The sequence below is a fragment of the Pan paniscus genome, chromosome 16 (assembly GCF_029289425.2).
Source record: "Pan paniscus chromosome 16, NHGRI_mPanPan1-v2.0_pri, whole genome shotgun sequence".
NCBI classification, from domain to species: Eukaryota; Metazoa; Chordata; class Mammalia; order Primates; family Hominidae; genus Pan; species Pan paniscus.
Window position 1 is genome coordinate 51,926,591 of NC_073265.2, and position 20,111 is coordinate 51,946,701.

At 40.6% G+C, this 20,111-nt stretch overlaps 1 protein-coding gene across 25 annotated transcripts in view; it reads left to right on the forward strand.

The window, feature by feature from the left end:
• The window catches only part of TLN2 (talin 2), a 453,861-nt gene that overhangs the window by 288,054 nt on the left and 145,696 nt on the right, over window positions 1-20,111 (forward strand). For all 25 annotated transcript variants that reach the window (XR_008621180.2, XM_063597112.1, XM_063597104.1 and 22 more), the window contains 5 exons: window positions 8,864-9,019; window positions 13,823-13,924; window positions 15,297-15,373; window positions 18,688-18,868; window positions 19,754-19,867. Coding sequence is in view for 24 of the 25 variants with exons in the window: in XM_063597112.1 (XP_063453182.1) it covers window positions 8,864-9,019; window positions 13,823-13,924; window positions 15,297-15,373; window positions 18,688-18,868; window positions 19,754-19,867 (630 nt within the window). In the remaining variant the exon portion in view is untranslated. The remainder of the gene's footprint in view (window positions 1-8,863; window positions 9,020-13,822; window positions 13,925-15,296; window positions 15,374-18,687; window positions 18,869-19,753; window positions 19,868-20,111) is intronic.

The window sequence follows — 20,111 nt, forward strand, 5'->3', positions numbered from 1 at the left end:
CAGGTTTGATCAAACCAAATCTCCTTTTACACAATTATTTAAGGCAAAACAAGAACATGATAGACTTTTTTTTCCTTTCTTCCTTCCTCCTTCCTTCTCTCTCCCTTTCCTCTCTTTCTTTCCCTCTTTCTCTTTATTTTTTTTAAAAATTACATCTCTTTGAAGAGAAGAAAGGATTAAGAAAGTAGGCAGTACTTGCAACTTTTTTTTTTTTTTTTTTTTTTGAGACGGAGATTCACCCAGGCTAGAGTGCAATGGCACGATCTCGGCTCACCACAACCTCCGCCTCCTGTGTTCAAGCGATTCTCCTGCCTTAGCTTCCCGAGTAGCTAGGGTTACAGGCATGCACCACCATGCCCAGCTAATTCTGTATTTTTAGTAAAGATGGGGTTTCTCCATGTTGGTCAGGCTGGTCTCGAACTCCCTACCTCAGGTCATCCTCCTGCCTTGGCCTCCCAAAGTGCTGGGATTACAGGCGTGAGCCACCACGCCTGGCCAAGCACTTGCAACTTCTATATACATATTAAATATTCAAATTTTTATTAATTTTATTTTTGTTGCTTTCTACAATGTTAATAGCACATTGCTCACTCCAATGTTTTGCTCAGTGGGCCCATTAGTATGACATTTTATTTTATAATTGTTTTTAATATAATTTATGTGACCATAGTTTGCCTTATTTTAAAAGTGGTATAGCTAAAAAATTCAGGAATGAGTCAATATTAAGAATTAATGAACCTGAATCACATCAAGACTTTAAATAAGATGATATCATATAACTATTTTATATAAAGCCACTAAGGTGTTTGATAAAACTCAACATCCTTTTATTGAAAATTCTTTAAAATGCTGGAATATAAGTGTGCTTGCTCACCATGATAGAGGTTCATGAGTATCAAACCTCTCATTAGTATCATACTTAATAGAAATGCTAGAGAGAAATCTATAATAGGCTGGGCATGGTGGCTCACGCCTGTAATCCCAGCACTTTGGGAGGCCAGGGCAGGCAGATCACTTGAGGTCAGGAGTTCGAGACCAGCCTGGCCAACATAGTGAAACCCCATCTTTACTAAAAATACAAAAGTTAGCTAGATGTGGTGGTGCACATCTGTAATCTCAGCTACTTGGGTGACTGAGGCAGGAGAATCGTTTGAACCTGGGAGGCAGAGGTTGCAGTTAGCCAAAATTGCACCACTGCACTCCCACCTGGGCGATAGAGCAAGACTCTGCCTCAAAATAAATAAATAAATAAATAAATCTGTAAGAATTGAAATCAGAATAAATGTGCCCACCATCTCATTACCCTCTAACATTATTTTGGAAGTTCTGGGAAATACAGTAAAATGAGGGGAAAATCATTGCTTTAGCAAATGAAGGAACAAAATTACTATGACTTGTAGCTATGATTATTTATCCTATAACAAGATATACCAAGTCTTTTTTTTTTTTTTACTTTTTACTTGGAAATTATTACAGATTCACAAGAAGCTGTAAAACTAACTCGGAATCAAAAAGTCTGATAATAACAAGTGTTGGTGAGGATATGGAAAAATTGGAACCCCCATAACCTGCTGGTGGGAATGTAAAATGGTACTGTCACTTTGGAAAACAGTCTGTCAGTTCCTCAGTTGATTAAACATAGAAATACCGTATGATCCAGCAATCCCACTTCTATGAATATATACCGAAGAAAATTGAAAGTGTATATCCACATAAAAACTTACACATATGTGTTCACAGCAGTGTTAGCCAAAAGTAAGAAACAACACAACGCATCACCTGATGAATGGGTAGACAATTTGTGGTGTATCCTTACAATGCAATATCATTCAGCCATAAAAAGGAATGAAGTACCGATATATGCTACAACACGGATAAACTTTGTAAATGTTATGCTAAGTGAAAGAAGCCAGTCACAAAAGACCACATACTATATGATTCCCTTTATGTGAAGTGCCCAGAAGAGGCAAGTCTATAGAGACAGAAAGAAGGTTAGTGGTTGCTTAAGAGTTTGGTGTGGGAGATAGGGGAATGATGGCTAAAGGGTTCAGGGTTCTTTTTGATGTGTTAAAAATATTCTAAAACTGACTGTGGTTTTAAAAATAACAGTAATACAGAAAGGTCGTATGTGCTCTTCATCAGGTTTCCTCCAATGCTAACAATGGTACAGTAACACAGCCTGTAGAATGACATTGATACAATCCACAGACCTTATTCAGAGTTCACCAGCGTTACATGTACTTGTGTGTGTTTAGTTCCATGCAATTTTATCATATTTATAGATTTATGTAACCCCCACCATAATCAAGTTACTCCAGCACCATTTGTTGAAAGTGCTATTCTTCCTCCATTGAGTTACTTTTGCATCATTTTCAAAATCTAGTTCAGCACATCTATATGGGTCTATTTCTGGGTTCTCTATTTTGTTCTTGTTCAAATATGTGTCCCTCTGCTAATCACACTGTCGTGATCAACTTTAGCTATAAAGTAAGCCCTAACATCAGATAAATTCCCTTAACGTTTTTCTTCTTTTTCAAAATCATTTTAGCCATTTTAGGTTTTTTCCTTTTCATATATACTTTCAAACAAACTTATCTATGTCTACCAAAAGGCTTGCTGTGATTTTGATAGTAATTGCATGAAATTTATAGATCAATTTGGAGATAATTGACATTTTTATTCTGTTAAGTCTTTTAACCCATAAACATGATATAGAGAGCCTCCTTGATTGCTTTCAACATTTTGTAATTTTCAGCTTATGGGTCCTGTACATGTTTTAACAATATGTACACAATCATTTTAATTTTCAGGTTTATTGTTAAATTGATTAAATTGATCAAGGAAATTGATAAGACATATGTCAACCATGTGAAATAAGCCCTTAGAGTATGTATGTAAAAATTAGCAAAACCATTTAGAGTATATGATAAAAAGAGATCACATGCAGAACAGCATCAAAAAAAAATTGTATACCTAAGGGATACTTTTTTTTTTTCAATAGCTTTTGGGGTATAAGCGTTTTTTTTGTTACATGGGTGAATTATATAGCAGTGAATTATACGATTTAGTGCTACTGTCACCCACATTATACTTACTGTATAGTTTTTTATCTGTAGCCCCACTCCCACCCTTTCCCTTCTGAGTCTCTAAAGTTCATTATACCCCTGTTTGCATTTGTGTCCTCATAGCTTAACTCCCATTTATAGGTGAGAGCATATGGTTTTTGGTTTTCTGCTCCTGTGTTATTCACGTAGAATAATGGCATCCAGCTCCATCCAAGTTGTTGCAAAGGACATTATTTTGTTCTTTTTCATGGCTGAGTAGTATTCCATGGTGTATATATGCCACATTTTCTCTATCCACTCATTAGTTGATGGTCACTTAGGTTGGGTCCACATCTTTGGCAGTTGTCACTTGTGCTGCTATAAACGTACGTGTGCAAGTGTGTTTTTCATGTAATGTCTTTTCCTTTGGGTAGATACCCAGTAGTGGGATTGCTGGATCAAATGGTAGATCTGCTTTTAGCTTTTAAGGAATCTCTATACTGTTTTCCATAGAGGTTGTACTAATTGGACAATAAATTTTTTAAAGACATCAGTAACAGATTTCTCAAGCCCTAAACTGAACATTGCATTAAATTGTGAAGGAATTATGCTAATGAAAGCATAATTTAGGAAGTAAATTAAAAGTTAGTAATTCCACCTTCCCATTCACTACTTTTATAGGGTTCTATTAGAAACTCTAAATAAGTAAATGAAATTATAATTAATAATGATATTGAACACACCTACTCAAACCACACAGCCTTGAGATCAGTCATAGATATTTTGAAAGGACTGGTTTCATGTGCTTAGAGCTGCTTACATCATATTTTCTTTTATGTCTATGAACATTTTGTCCTAATAATCGGTATTAAATTTTATGTCATTGTAATAGAGCGTGCTTGCATGTTGGAGTTGGGAAGATTGGCCTAGAATCCAGGATGGTAATTTACACCTGTGTGAGAAATAGTAGAAACTTATATGACCTTAGGGAAAGTACCTAAACTCTCTAAATCTCAGTTTCTTCATCTGAAAAATAGGAATAATTCCTTAAAGAGCTCTAATGACGAGTAAGCGAGCAAATGTATGTAAACAAATGTGGTGACTGGAAAGTAAGGATATTTGATTAATTTAATTTTATTTATTAATTTTTTAGAGACACGATCTCACTCTGTCACCCAGTCTGGAATGTAGTGGCGTGATCATGGCTCACTGCAGCCTCCTGAGTAACTGAGACTACAGGCACGTGCCACCACGCCCAGCTAATTTATTTTTATTTTTTCTTAGAGACGGGTCTCCTTATGTTTCTCAGTCTGGTCTTGAGCTCCTGGCTTCAAGTGATCCTCCCACCTCAGTTTCCCAAAGTGTTGTGATTGCAGGCATGAGCCACTGTATCTGGCCTGATAAATTTTAGATGATCCCAGTCACTGGACTCTTCCCACACTTCCCAAATCCCTGGCCCTAGGGGCAGATAGTAAACATTTCAGGCTTTGCCAATCATGCTACTCAACTTTGCCCCTGTAGTATGAAAGCAGCCATAGGCAAAATGTAAATGAATGGCATGGTTATGGTTCTACAAAGCTTTATTTTTGGGCTCTGAAATTTGAATTTTATGTAATTTTTCTCGCACAAAATATTCCTCTTGGTTTTTGTTTTTAATTTAAAATTGGAAAATTCATTCTTAGCTCTTGGTCCATAAAAAATAAGCCGGATTTAGCATTGGCCATAGTTTACCCACCTCCATACAGAGCGTGTCTGCGAGTCATATAATGAATTCATATGGAATAGCATTAGGCAGCAGTATTCTCAGTGGCCAGGAAATGTGCTTTGGAAAAGAAGGACTTCAGTTTGGATCCCAGCTTTGCCACTTAGTAGTTTGATCTTGGATAAGTTACCTTACCTTTCATCTCTAAGCTTCAGTTTGTTCACCTATAAAATTGTGACTTTTTATGAGGTTTAAATAAGTTAATACAGAAAAAGGGACTGCCTCATATAAATCTCCATAAATGGGAGCTGTAAATGTCTACATTCTTCCTTCTTTCATTGACTTCTTTTGCATTTCATCATGATCTGCTACACCAAAACCCCACAAGCAACAGTAAGGCATTTCCCATGACCAGCATAAAATCTTGTTTTATTCCAGAAAATCACGTGTAACCCTTCTCACTTCCAAATTTGCCTTTGAAAATTTTTTGCAGACTTAGCCAGAGCCTTGAGGTGTTAGATTACCTGGAGAACAGACCCTCTTCTCCCCTCAACTGTAAAAACACCAGAGAGGGCATTCGGAGTATCTCAGAATCCCAAGTTCAGTCAAAATGGATTGCCAGTCACTTGCAGGGAGAGAAATGGCTAATAAACAGGGTCTTCAGGTTTGCTCTTGAGCAGCCTTTTTTTCCCATGCCCCTAAAAGAAAGAAATATACTGAAGACAGAGTAAAACACGCAAACCAGCCCTTTGGCCAAGCCAACCTAGAACTCTAGTGAGCTCAGCTGGATCATGGGGAGGACCCTTTGGGCTTGGGCCATATTGAAGTGAGGGGCCAGGAGCCAGAAGCTCAGTCCAGTTGCATTCCTCCATCCAGTTCTGGATCTCAGATGTGAGGCAGAGGTGATGCAGAATCAGGCAATCTCTACACCAGTGAAAAGAGCCTGCAGACAGCAGTCTTGATCACAACTGGCTGCCAGGGCTGAACCCGTAGTTTTAGCTGAAATATGTTTGAAAGAGGAGGGCTTGGGTTTATTATCGAATCCTGCCTCTCATTGGTAGAATGCCTGCATTCTCCTGCCTCTGAATTACACAAGCTGTAGACATTTTCAAAACAAAAACAATCTAATCAGGACCATCTTGAGAGAGAAGCTTCTAGATGGCTGTCAAAAATCACAGCTACAGCTCTTTGTGTGTGTTGGTATATGAGATAGATGGGTCTTCACTGGTGCCTGCTTTAGCCTGCTTTGTCTACTGGAGATAAAAGGAAGCTGGTCTGTGTAGTTGAAGGTTGGAAAGGAGTGGTTCGGGGGTACTGAGACTTGAGGCATAGGAAGGAAAGAGGGAGCTTTATTACCCTGTGGCCCTCCCGTCACATCCCTGTCACTGAGGCTCTAAGGCAGGTCTCTGCACCGGGGAAGACCTTGCATCACAATCACAGATCTCAGCCATTTGCTACTTTACCTTTCTCCAGCTGCTCTGTGTTTTGTGTGTAGGTGCTGAAGTAAATTTATCCCTTGATGGTGGTCTCTGTTGCCAGTTCCAGTATTTTTTGAGTTCCCTCAGCCCCTTTTCCTCAGTTGTGACCTGTTGATAGAATGTCCACTGTAAGTTGTTTGTTCACTGTGGCTTCCTCTCCCAATCTGGAATGATCTTGACAAGAATTAGGGCAATCCGTCACGATTCTGTGTTCCTGCACCCCAGAATCCCTCACTGGGGAACAGTGCAGATGGGAAAGAATGAAGGAAGCAGCTGCAAACCATATTTTATCTCCAGTCCTCTTCCTGGGTCCCAGAAGCTGGGTTTGTGCCAACCCTGTGTGACTAAATTAGCTGCCTAGAGCCTATCAACCTAAAACTCTGTGTGGCTCCTGAAGCCAAAGTAGATTAACTGACATTGTCTGCCCTGCACTGATCTCACCCCTTGTGGAACTGCCCTCTCTTTGAAAAAAATCTGACCCTTGTCAGTGTTTTTTAAGACTTGAGGTTCAGGGAGGAATATTCCCCTCCTCAGACACCCAGGTAGATTCCTCATACCATGGTGTCCTCCGTGAGGAAGCTGGGGGTGTGCGGTGACTGTCACCATCTGAGGGTTACCAGATGCCCATGGTGAGGGCGGTTGGGGGTGGGTAAGATTTGGCCTTTTCTCTTTTTGCTTCCACCAGAAGACAGTAAACTGCAGTAGACAGTCAGCTTTTGAAGTCAGAGATATTTTTGAGCTACTCAAATCTATGTTCAAATTATGGCTTTACCACTCACCACTGTTGGCTTTGGTCTCTTCACTTGCAAAGTGAAAAATGATGATACCAGTGTTTTGGAGATGCTCTGAAGATTAACAGATGGTGCTTATTAAGTATCTAGTATGTTCCAGCTCTGTTTTAAGTGCCATTACCCTGTGTTGGGTGTGTGTAGACACATCCACAAATGCATAGATACTTTGTGTGAATGTATATATCTATGCCTCTGAGAATAGCAGTTTAGATGTTGTTGCTAGGTTTCAGCAAATATGAGTTGAAAAGGTTTTCCTGACAGCCCTAAAAATACACACTTAATAGTGAAATTTTGGAAATAAGGAAAAGCATGAAAAAATAATACAAAACACATGAGATGTTCAGTGCCTTTTTCATGTAATGGACATAGGCCTATTTTTAAATTTTTATTTCCTCTAAGATTAGGCCCTATATTCTGTTTTTTAATAATATATTATGAATAATTTACTTCCATAAAACCAATTGTTTTTCTATAATATGATTTTTAATAATGTAGGGTAATCTGTTATCTGGATATATCGTAATTTATGTATCAAGTCCTGTGTTATTGAAAACTTGGATTGTTTCATCTACAGCCATACCACCCTGAATGGGCCTAATGTTGTCTGAAAATTGGGTGGTTTCTAGCTTTTCACTATGATGTACTGTGGTTGAGCTTCATGTGGCATAATCTTTACACACATTTATAACTTTTTTTTTTTACTAAATTTCTCAAAGCTAGCTGTGTCAAAAGTAAGGACGTTTTAAGGGTTTGGATAGATAGTGACACATTTTCCCCCATGAAGGCTTTGCTATCTTAAGCTTTCATCACTAGTGACCCGCTTCACATCTTCCTCAAATCTGAGTATTAATTTTAATAAGAAACCTCAGCTATTTTAAGTGAAAATTTATTTGCTTATTTATTTTAAAAACATTTTCTATTCATATTCTTCAGCAGTTATTTTGTTGATTTATGAACACATCACATAGACAGTATATAAAGTCTTTTGCCATTACATTCATTGTAAATATTTATTGCCCAGTCTTTTTCATTTTTTATGAGGTTTCTTTAGCTTCTGCTCTCCTCCCCCCGGTCTATCAAAAGTATGTATATTTTGAGTTAAGCGTATTAATCGTTTCCTTTATGGCTTCTTATATTGGTGTTTTTCTTAGGAAATCATTTCTCACCCAAGGATCACAAAAATATCCACTTGGATGTTCTTCCTAAATTATTAATCTGTCTTTAATTTGTTTTGGTATGAGTGTGAGCTAGGGTTCCATTATTTTAATAGACATTACTATATCTTAAAACATTATTAAAACTAGTTATAAAATAAGTTTTAAGAATCAGTAGATATACAAAATTCCAAAACAAAGAATCCAAACAGAAATATATTTCAGAGATTTAAAAAAAAGGGCAGGAAGCTGTGTCTCCTCATAATGAGAAGATTCTACTTTGACAGAGTTTTAGTTAAGTTAATTTTAAATCTCAGATTAACCCTCGTTTGTTACTCACTGAGTTGGCCACTGGGAGTGATAGTACCTGGAATTCACCTTTGCTTCTTTTTCTCTGGATGTCTTTTCAGTTCTATCCCATCTTTCTGGCATAGTCTGTTTTTGGAGCAAGCTGCTCTCCTGAACAGGGGGCATGATTTTGTGGCTCTTTCCAGTCTTCTCATGTCTTTGTTTGAGTTCCCATGCCTTTAGTTTAATGAGTTATTCACCTAGCCTCAAAATCTTGGTTTCCCTATAGCCCTACCTGTTTTGAAACACAGTGTATGCAGGTGAAAGGTCAAAAAATCACTGATTCCCTGGCAAAGTCAGATGTATTCAGAAGAAGAGCACTGACTCTTGGTATCTCCTGTTTCAGGAGAAGATGAAAGGCAAGAACAAGCTGGTGCCTCGCCTGCTGGGGATCACCAAAGACTCGGTGATGCGCGTGGATGAGAAGACCAAGGAAGTGCTGCAGGAGTGGCCCCTCACCACCGTCAAGCGCTGGGCAGCCTCACCCAAGAGCTTCACACTGGTAGGGACTGGCAGAGGGCAAGGAGAGTGCTAGCGTGGCCTTGGGTGATATTGTGGGGACAGGAGAAAGACCAGATTCTTGCCCATTGGGTTTCTCTGGCCCGGGAGAGCCAGCGTGGAGTGAGGAAGATGGTGCAAGCCCATGGGCAGGGAAGGGGATAGGTCCAGAAGTAAAAGAGAGGTCAGCAAGCCTGGGTTTCTTCAGGCACTACTGCTTCTCTGCACTCTACATAAGTCAGCCTCTAGTTCATTATCTAGAAAAAGCCACTCACCCAGATGATTCTCAGTTCTGTGTTCCTGATGACATCCCTAGCATATACTGAAAGGAAACTTTCTAGTGCTCTGAGACACAAAGGCCCCCTCTCTGTTTTAGATGGTCCTAAGCATTGTGATTATCTTGCTGAGGAATGTTTTCCCAGCCTGCCTAGAAAGAGAGCATAGCACACAGTGGAAATAATGTGGACTTTAGGATAGTATTATTATAGAAATCCAGTTTGTCATTTCCCAGCTGTGTGACCTTGTTCAAGTTACCTTTCCTCTCTGAGCCTTAATTTCTTCAGCTATAAAATGGTGATAGTCATACCTACAGAGCTGCTAGGATTGAATAAGATGAAGATAAGATGCTTAGTATAAAATTTATGGAAAGTAGTGAGAATATGTTTGTTTCAGGTCTTCAGACCTCTGAATTCTTCCTCCTGATTTCAACATTTGTTGTTAGCAGAGTATAACTCTGTGCCTTAACTGTAGCCACATTTACATGTGAAACACAATAGAGCGGGTGGTTGGTAGGGCAAGATGTGCAATAAGAAAAATCAAAAAGTGCTAGAATTTGTCAATTCGTAAGACTCTTGAAGTCTCTAGTGAATGCTTGAAATATCACCTCTTATCTATGCAAGATATCATAATAGGACATTAAAAAAAACTGTGTAAAGAAGGGGCCATGGAAGGAGTCATTAGTTATCTAATTTGACTATAGATTGATAGATTCCTGCCAATTAGAAGGAATCATCAGAAAACATACCTTCTTTCCTCCTGTAGCTGTAACATTTGTGCCTGTGTGGCCCTCAAAAGATGAATGTTCATACTTAGCTGTGTCCTCATCTTCCATTGCAGGAAGTCATGGATGATTTCTAAATTAGAAAAATCAAGAAATCAATATAAACATATTATTTAGAAATACTAGAAGAAACTGCTAAAAGAGTTGAAAGTGGTTACCTTTGGAGAGGTATGTGGTAGAAAGTGAAGTTGGGAATGGGTAGGACAGGGAACAACTGTGTTTTGTTTTACATCTTGTAATACTATTGGTCTTTTTAAACTAGGTCCAAGTATTTATTGAAAACAAAAATTTATTTAAAAAATGAATAGTTATGATAACCTCATTAACTACCTCAGGCAAAAGAGAGAATAACAGTATTTTGATTAAAGCATAACGTCCCATTAAAGCCCATTATACGTAGTGATTTTTTCCTTCCTACTCCTAGCCTTTATTTAATTTCCAAGTGTTTCGAGGTTTTTCTGCTGTGTTTCTACTATTGATTTTTTAGTTTGATTCCATTATGGTCAGAGAACATACTCTGTATGATTTCAGTCCTTTTGAAATTTTAAGGTTTGTTTTTATATCCCAGGATATCCTTTTTGGTGAGTATTCTACGAGTATTCAAAAAGAACATATATTCTGCTATTATCATGTAAAGTGGGATCTATAAATACCAGTTAGATCCCTATTAGTTGATGGTGGTGTTCCAGTCTTTTGAATGAATATCTTTGTTAATTTTCTGCCTGGCAGTTTTCTCAGTTGCCGAGAGTGAGGTTCTTAACAATAATTATGGATTTTTCTACTTTTTCTTTCAGCTCTCAGTTTTTGTTTCATGTAATTTGAAGCTTTGTTGTTTGATGCCTGTACATTTAAGATTCCTCTATCTTAACAGAGAAGTTGTTTTTTCCTTATGTAATGTTATTTTCTGTTAGTAATTTTTGTTTTTCTCTGAAGTCTACTGTATCTAATGTTGACATAGCCACCAATGCTTTTTATAAAACTAATGTGGGCATGATACATCTTTTTCCATCCTTTTATTTTCAACTTGCATATACTGTTATATTTGAAATGAATTCTTGTAGAGAGCATAATTAGTTGGGTTATATTTTTTAATCCATTCTATCTCAGTTTTAATTGGTATATTTACACTATATTTAAGCTAATTATTGGTATGTTAGGGCCCAAGTCTATCATTTTGTAGTTTTTCTGTTTGTCCACTTTATTTCTCTCTCTCTCTTTTTTTTTTTTTTGCCTTTTCTGTGGGTTACTTGGACACTTTTTAGAGTTTGTTTGCTTTGTGTGTTACGTTTTGAGCATATCACTTTGTGTAGTGTTCTTAGTGGTTATTTTGGATATTACCATGTCCATATGAAATTAAACACAGTCTACTGGTACTGGCTTTTCCCCCTTAAGTGTAGAAACCTTACTTCCATTTAGGTCTTTTTACCTACCCACTCCCCACACTTTTTGAGTATAATTATTTAAATATTTTTTCAGTATACACGTAAGATGGTTATTTTGTCTATAACCACATAAGATGGTGTTACAGCTTCTGCTTTGAACACAACATGTGATGAAAGAAACTCATGAGGTGAAGAACCGTCTATTACATTTCCCTTTATTTTTATCTACCCCATTGTTCTTCTTGCATTTCTAAAGTTCCCAGCCTTCTTCTGTTATCATTTTGTGTTTGGAGAGCTTCCTTTAGCTATTTGTTAAGGGTACATCTGCTAGCAACAAATTGACTTTGTGTTTTCTTCCTCTGAGAATGTTATTATTTCCCCTTCATTCATGAAGGATAATTTTGCCAGGTACAGCATTTGGGATTGACAGTTCCTTTCTTTTAGTATCTGAAAAGTGTCATGCCACTTCTTTCTTACCTCCATGGTTTCTAATGATAAATTTGCTGTCATTCAAGTTGGTGCCAATTTGTAGGTAATATGTCATTTTTCTGTGGCTGTTTTTAAGATATTTTTATCTCTACTTTTCAAAATTCTTGGTATGGGCTTCTTAAGATTTCTTCTATTTGGAGTTCACTCAGCTTCTTGAATTTGTGGGTTTAAGTCTTCACTAATTTGGGGAAGTTTTCAGTCATTATTTCTTCAGCTACTCTATTTTTATCCAACACTGTCCTCTCCTGTTACTCTGATGATATTAATGTTAGATCTTTTGTTACTGTCCTATAGGTCCCTGAAGCTCTGTTTTTTAGTTTCTTTTCTCTATATTGTTCAGATTGACTAAATTCTGTTGATCTGTTTTCAGGTTTACTGATTTTATTTTTTATTATCTCCACACTACTATTTAGTCTATTCTGTGAGTTTTAAAATTTTGGTTATTTCCTTTTTCAGTTCTATAATTTCCATTTGGTTCTTTTTTATGACTTCTGTTTCTTTGTTGGAACATTTTATTCTTTAAAATTTGCTGCAAGAGAATTTGCAATTTATTGGTGAAGCATTTTTATGATGGTTGCTTTAAAATCCTTATAATTCCAATATCTGATTTATTTCAGTATTGGCATGAGTTGATGATCTATCATTCATATTGTGGGTGTCCTGGCTCTCGATATGAATATTTATTTTTTTTAAGACATCCTAGACATCTTGGTTATTAGGAGACCTTTTTTTTTTGGAGACAGTCTCTCACGCTGTTGCCCAAGCTGGAGTGTAGTGGTGTGATCATAGCTCACCTCCTGGGCTCAAGCGATCCTCCTCCCTCAGCCTCTTGAGGAACTGGAACTGCAGGCTCATGCCACTATGCCTGGCTAATTAAAAAAAAAAAAATTTATAGAGGTGAAGTCTCACCATGTTGCCCAGGCTGGTCTTGAACTCCTGGGCACAAGTGATCCTCTCGCCTCAACCTCCCGAAGTGGTGGGATCACAGGTATGAGCACTGTGCCCAGCCTATTAGGAGACTTTTGATCTTACTGAAATATTCTGTTTTAGCAGGTGGCCACTTTGTTCAAGTTTAGTGTGTAGTATTCTGGCCTACTTTTCAGGGCTTAAGTTGCAATGGCAGTTTTATTCTCTGAGCCCTTTCAATGCTGTTCTGGACTGATTTTTTCTTTTGACACTAAGGTTCCTGCTCAAACCCTGTTGGTTCTGTCGATGAAGGCAGAAGGCACTTCCCTGGGCTACCTGCTATTGCTGGGTGACCTTCGTTGCAGGAAGCAGAGGGCACTGGAGCTGAGTCTCTTTAAGCCACTGGCTAGAGGGCAGGGAGACACAGGGCTTTACTATGGCTGCTGCAGCAAAAGGATCAGACCATCCACCTGCCTGGGTTGTGGAATAGGGCCTGGGAGGGTCTGAGGTTTCACTGCTCTGCAGCTTCCCGTGAATGTCAGCCCAGGTTGTTGAGCTGGAGTTGGAGCTCCTGACTACTTCCCCAAATTAGTCTCTCTTGGGCTCCCCTTCTCCTGGTTCTTTGACTAAAAGCATTCTTTTCAGGAACTGCTTATTGGAGGTTCCAATGTTCAGGCCTCTACAACTCTTAGTCTTGGGGGTATATGGGATAGGAAAGAAACCCAAGAACTCAACCACGTTGTGGTTTTGCAAGTTCTGAGCCCCCCAGCCAGTCCATCTTCTCAGTTTTCAGAGCTCTTTTACCATTGTTGAATATTGTTGAATAAATTTTAGGATATTCATTTGTATTTAGAGAGGAGGAGCAGGGAAAATGAAGTCTATGTCATATTGTTCTAGAGCTGGACCTGCTAGCCTTTAAAATGCTGATATATCTGATTTGGCTATATTTCCTCCAATGCTGTCTTTTCAGGATTTTGGGGAGTATCAGGAAAGCTACTATTCAGTACAAACCACCGAGGGAGAGCAGATATCCCAGCTGATTGCAGGCTACATTGACATCATCCTGAAAAAGGTATTTTGTATTGATGCAAATTGGAAAAGCAAGACGGCTTTATTAAAAGGCTCGGTTTCGATGACGTGGCTACCTTGAAAAAAAAAAACCCTCTTAAATAATACTTGAGGCCAGGCACGGTGGCTCACGCCTGTAATCCCAACACTTCGGGAGGCTGAGGTAGGCAGATCACCTGAGGTCAGGTGTTAGAGACCAGTCTGGCCAACATGGCAAAACCCCGTCTCTACTAAAAATACAAGAAAGTTAGCCGGGCGTGGTGGCAGGCGCCTGTAGTCCCAGTTACTCGGGAGGTGGAGGCAGGAGAATCGCTTGAACCCGGGAGGCAGAGGTTGCAGTGAGCTGAGATCACGCCACTGTACTGCAGCCTGGGTGACAGAGCGAGATTCCATCTCAAAAAAAAACAACAAAACTTGATTTACTAATTTAATCTTTAATCACTAATTAAGTGTGAGATCTTTGACCTCAAGATCCTGTGAGAATTCCTGCTTTTTCTGCAGCACATATTTGTGTCATTTACTACCAGGCAGTGAACAATAGCATGTCACTTAGCTAATGAATGAGCCTAGCACCCCTCAGCATCTTCCTCTCCACGTAGCTGTACTGTGCTTTTCAGCCTCTGTGGAAACTTGGATTGAGGGTCTAGAAATGATCTTTGTAGTTTTCATGTTTTTTTTTTTAAACAAATGTAATGGGGTTATATGCCATAGTGGTATATAGAAAAACAGATTTCTTAAGGCTTCAAGATACAGCCCATTCAAAAAACCAAGATTTAATAGAATGTTAATATGTGCATCTTGATTTTTTACTATGTAAAATTAAAGTCTGTGCAATAAATACATGACATCTAACTATATATTAAATCATATATTTCTCTTTTTTATTATTATGCTTTTGTTCATCCATTGCTTACTAAATATTCAGTATAAAGAATTTTGAGTAAACTTCAACACTTTGACTTGTGTCCCTTCAAAATGTTTTTTTAAAGGTCCTTGTATGAAGACCTGCTGATTTTCTTTCTTTTTTTTTTGTTTTTTTTTTTTTTTGAGACAGAGTCTCCCTCAGTCGCCCAGGCTGGAGTGCAGTGGCGCTATCTTGGCTCACTGCAGGCTCCGCCTCCCAGTTCAAGCAATTCTCCTGCCTCAGCTTCCGGTGTAGCTGGGATTACAGGCTCCTGTCACCATGCCAGGCTGATTTATGTATATATATATTTTTTATTAGAGACGGGGTCTCCCTGTGTTGACCAGGTTTGTCTCGAACTCCTGACCTCAAGTGATCTGCCCGTCTTAGCCTCCCAAAGTGCTGGGATTACAGGCGTGAGCCACCGCACGTGGCCTGGTTTTCATTTTTGCATCTTGTTTTATTGCATTTCCAGAAACAAAGTAAAGATCGATTTGGACTAGAAGGTGATGAGGAGTCAACCATGTTAGAAGAGTCCGTTTCCCCAAAAAAGTAAGTATTCTGAAGAGTACTAGAGGACCACCTTCTCCCTAGATAGGTAGGTTTCCTCTTGCCAGCTTGGAGCCTGCTGCTCTGAAGCCTGTCACCTGGAGAAGATGACAGCAGATGATATAGTTGAATCTTCTTCAAGCATGGTCCCCAGACCAGCAGCATTGAAGTGGCAAACATCTCGTGAGGGAGGCTGAGGATTTTAGGGAAACATTGACCAAGGTGTGGCGTTTTAACTGTGTCTTTTGAGGCAGTAAGTGTTCATGAGTCCTGTTCTGCATTTCTGATCTAAATCTCATGATCAAATCATGATCATTGAGCCGTACCATCAGAAGGTCAGAGGATGAGCCTCTGTTTGATTCTGGCCCCTTTTGTGGGAGGAGGGAGTACAGCCAGTGGAGGAGTTAGGGTGAAGCAGTGCTGCATGCCACGCTTGTCTGGAGTGCTGTGAGGTAGCATAGTACAGGCGAGTGGTTAAGAATATGGACTCCTGCTGGGCTCAAATCTGGGGTCTCTGTTTCACTGTGTGGCCCTGGGAAAGTTACTAAATTCTCTTCTGGCATGAGCTTATCTATAAAATGGGGATAATGATATTACCACCTAAGTAGGTTTTATTTCCGTGGTAGTTACTAATAAAGCACATAAAACAATGCGTGGCACATAGCACTCGCTATTATAACTATCATCCTCATGATCATTGTTTTAAATTCACGGTATTCTTAATTTAGCCCCATTTATAGATGAGGAGATAGGTTTATTAAAATTAAGTAACATCTAATAAATGGCTCTTTTTGGGAAACCTATCCAGACATCCCTTTTATATTAATAGAGCAATGTAATGACTGTTCTTGTATGCTTTAGTGTGACATTTTGTCTCATCTGGAATTCCAATAACAACTCCCTATGCAAAAGGGAGGCCAAGGGTCTCAGCCAAGGAGCAACACAGGAAGAAGTGGAAGGTCTAGCGATGGGGACAATCCTGACCATTCTTCCTGCTTGCCTTGATAAGACCCCACAGTATGCTCTGGGCAGTGGAGGAGGCTACAGTGGTCCCAGGCAGGATCTATCATTCCCAGTCCACGGATAAGGAAACTGAAGCTCATGAAAGTTAGTTGAGATACACATATGTGGTAGAGCCAGGACTCAGATTCAGATCTTGCGATGTTTCCCATAGTACGCTGCTAGAAAGTTCTAGCATCTTCCAATCCATTAAACTTGCTTAGTAGTTTCTCTAATATTTTCACCCTTGCTGCCAGTTTCTCACAATTTGCTTCCTAATCACCCAAAACGTGTTTTTCCATTTGTCCCCACTAGTACGCAAGGTGGAACCAAACTTGATATGATAAGTTTCTAGTACTTGCCACCCTTGGGCAGAGCACCTTAAGTCTTTGGAATTATTCATGACCATTGGATGTAAATTAGTGAGCTAGTGCTCCCTGACAGGGTGATCTGCTTCACTTCAGAGGACTCTGCTGTGCTTTGCTTCCCATAGGAGCGGCCCAGTAAGTGTCTGAGCCCAGAGGGCTGGGACCTTCCCCTGCCTGGGATCACTGTAGCCTCCTCCACTGCCCACAGCATCACTGTGGGGTCTGATCAAGGCAAGCAGGAAGAATGGTCAGGATCGTTCCCATCGCTAGACCTTCCACTTCTTCCTGCATTGGTCCTTGGCTGAGATCTCAGAATGCAACTGACTTCTTACTGGAGCCTCCAGACCAACCTTCCCTGGTCTCTCACCACCCCACTCCTAGACTGCAGTGTTTCTCCATGGATGCCTGTTGCTTGGGATCCCCGCATTGCTATCGAGCCTTGCCCTGGGCAACAGGGAATGATCTGTGATGGTGCGAGGGCCCTGGGACAGAGGTCCCTGTCTCTTCATGCAGCTGTACCTCCACCTTCCTTCCACCTCACAACACACACAGACCCTGTTTGTAGGTTTGTCCACTGGGCTTCTGAGGAACATATACCACACTCAGACTTTTTACCTTCAGATGATCAGCATCCTTTGCACTTATTCTTCATTCTAAGACAATATGAAGTAAAAAATGCAATTTTTTGGCTGGGCACTGTGGCTCACGCCTGTATTCCCAGCACTTTGGGAGGCTGAGGTGGGTGGTTCACCTGAGGTCAGGAGTTCGAGACCAGCCTGGCTAATATAGTGAAACCCTGTCTCTACTAAAAATACAGAAAATTAGCCAGGTGTGGTGGCAGGTGCTGGTAATCCCAGCTACTTGGGAGGCTGAGGCAGGAGAATCGCTTGAACCCAGGAGGCAGAGGTTGCAGTGAGCCGAGATCACGCCACTGCACTCCAGTCTGGATGACAAGAGTGAAACTCTGTCTTAAAAAAATAAATTTTAAAAAATGCAATTTTTTCCATTAGATACCTTAAGAATCTTCCCAATATTTAGTTGAAAGCACTTGGGGAAGGTTCCAAAGCCTCACATGGTCGAGGCTCTAGAGGCGATGAAACATCCTCTGTGGTCAATGGTGGTGGACCTGAGGACCCGAGGGAGGGGAGCTAAGATGTGGGAGATTTTCCCCTAGCTTCATTTCCACATTTCCCCTTTCAAGCTAAAGATAAATGATCTGTATCTCTGATGCCTAGAATGGAACCTGGCACAAGGTTGATACTTGTTTAATGAATGTTCTTTCAGATATTATTTACCAAAAATAATATATCAACATATCAGTACATTCACTTAAAACCTGGAACATCATTATTATAGGAATCTCTGTGTTGTTGTCATTTTCTCTTCTTGAGACAGAGTCTCACTCTGTTGCCCAGGCTGGAGTACAGTGGTGCGATCATAGCTCACTGCAGCCTCGGGCTCCTGGGCTCAGGTGATCCTCTCACCTTATCCTCTTGAAGAGCTAGGACTGTAGGCATGTACCACCACTCGGGGCTGAGTTGTTGAATTTTTTGTAGAGACGAGGTCTCATTATGTTGCCCAGGCTGGTCTTGAACTCCTAACTTCAAGGAATCCTTCCCATTTGGCCTCCAAAAGGGCTGGGATTACAGGGGTGAGATACTGCACCCGGCCTTGTTTTTTAAATAACAACTAATTGCATAATACCATAAATCTATTAAGTAGATAAATTGGGAGTAATTATTTACATTACTTATCATAAAAGGATTCATCTCAGAGCTCTGCTAAGTGTTGTAATGCCACTTCTTCATTCCTGCTTCTCAGTCTGTATGTGCCTCTTTCAGTTGGCCTTCACAGCATAAAGCAGGGAACATATGTGACATCTGTGGGGTCTCCTCATTGCACTCCACGTGGGTGGTGTTCTCTCAGTGACCAAACCGCTTTTCCCGGCAGGTCCACCATCTTGCAGCAGCAGTTCAACCGGACCGGGAAGGCAGAGCACGGCTCAGTGGCGCTGCCGGCCGTGATGCGCTCGGGCTCCAGCGGGCCTGAGACCTTCAACATTGGCAGCATGCCCTCGCCACAGCAGCAGGTCATGGTTGGGCAGATGCACCGAGGCCACATGCCGCCACTGGTGAGGCTTCCTGTGCTCGTCCCCCACTCGTTAGTCTGCTGCCTCCGGCATGCAGGGTGGACACCAGCGGCAGTGATGGGCTGAGTGTTGGAACTCTCTCTATTTCCCGGCTGAACCATGCCTCGTTCAGCTGTGCATTTTTTAAATTGGATGACTCGGATCACTGCCTGTTTAGTATCGGAGGTGTCCTCTGTGACTGGAAAATTAGGGAGCTCTTAACATGACTTGTGTACAGGGACAGAACTCTGCTCCCGTGTCCTGGCAGCATCAAGCTGATTGGTCCAGATACCCCTAGGAAAGTCTGAGAAGTCGACCAGGTTTTTAGTGATTTTGAGGTTTCACGCTGGGAGTCATTGATTCCTTTCCACTGTGCTGGTCTGTCCGGCTCAGTGCCTCTCAGGCCGGCCTTGGGACTCCCTTGCTATTGTGTGAGAACTTTTCGAAAGCTCAGGAACAACACTTTTCTCTGAAAAAGTACATTGACCGTAGATTTAGATGGAGTCCTTAAGTGTCTATCAGGAAGCATTCTCATTTAACACCCATGTGTTTCCTGTGCGTGAGGAGGTCCTCAGTACTCAAAGATTGGATCACCTCAGTTCCCCAGCAAGGACTCTTCTGAGCCTTCTTGTCAGCTAATTAAGCTCTTCACACACTTCTGATTATAATCCCTCCGTGGCAATCACCTTCATTTTGTGTTCTATTAATATAATGCAGTATCTATTTCTGGCCTCCAGGTTGAAATGGGAGATGGCTGAGGCGCTTGTTGAGATGTAGCCTGGGCTGCTTTGTCTTGAGTGCAGAGTTCTGTTTTGCTTTGTTTCACATAAAGGGCCATGTCAGTCCCAGGCGTGTGGGATGACAGCTTTGTTTCATCTGCCTTTGCAGACCTCAGCCCAGCAGGCCCTGATGGGGACCATCAACACAAGCATGCACGCTGTCCAGCAGGCCCAGGATGATCTCAGTGAGCTCGACTCGCTGCCACCTCTCGGCCAGGATATGGTAAATACTGTTCAGTGGTTTTCATGCCAAGTCTCTGCCCTGGCAGAAAGCAGGGTTATATACTCTGTCGGGATTCATCTAGGTAAATTTCTATCTCTAAGTGAAGTGGAAACCCATGATTTTTTCAGGATATTGAGTCTTTGCCTCTCAGTTGCACTCATAGGAGGAGAGAATCATAGGGTACTGCTGGCTGTTGGCAGTACCACGGGTGGGCTGAGAACTTGAACCCTAGGATCCTGTGACC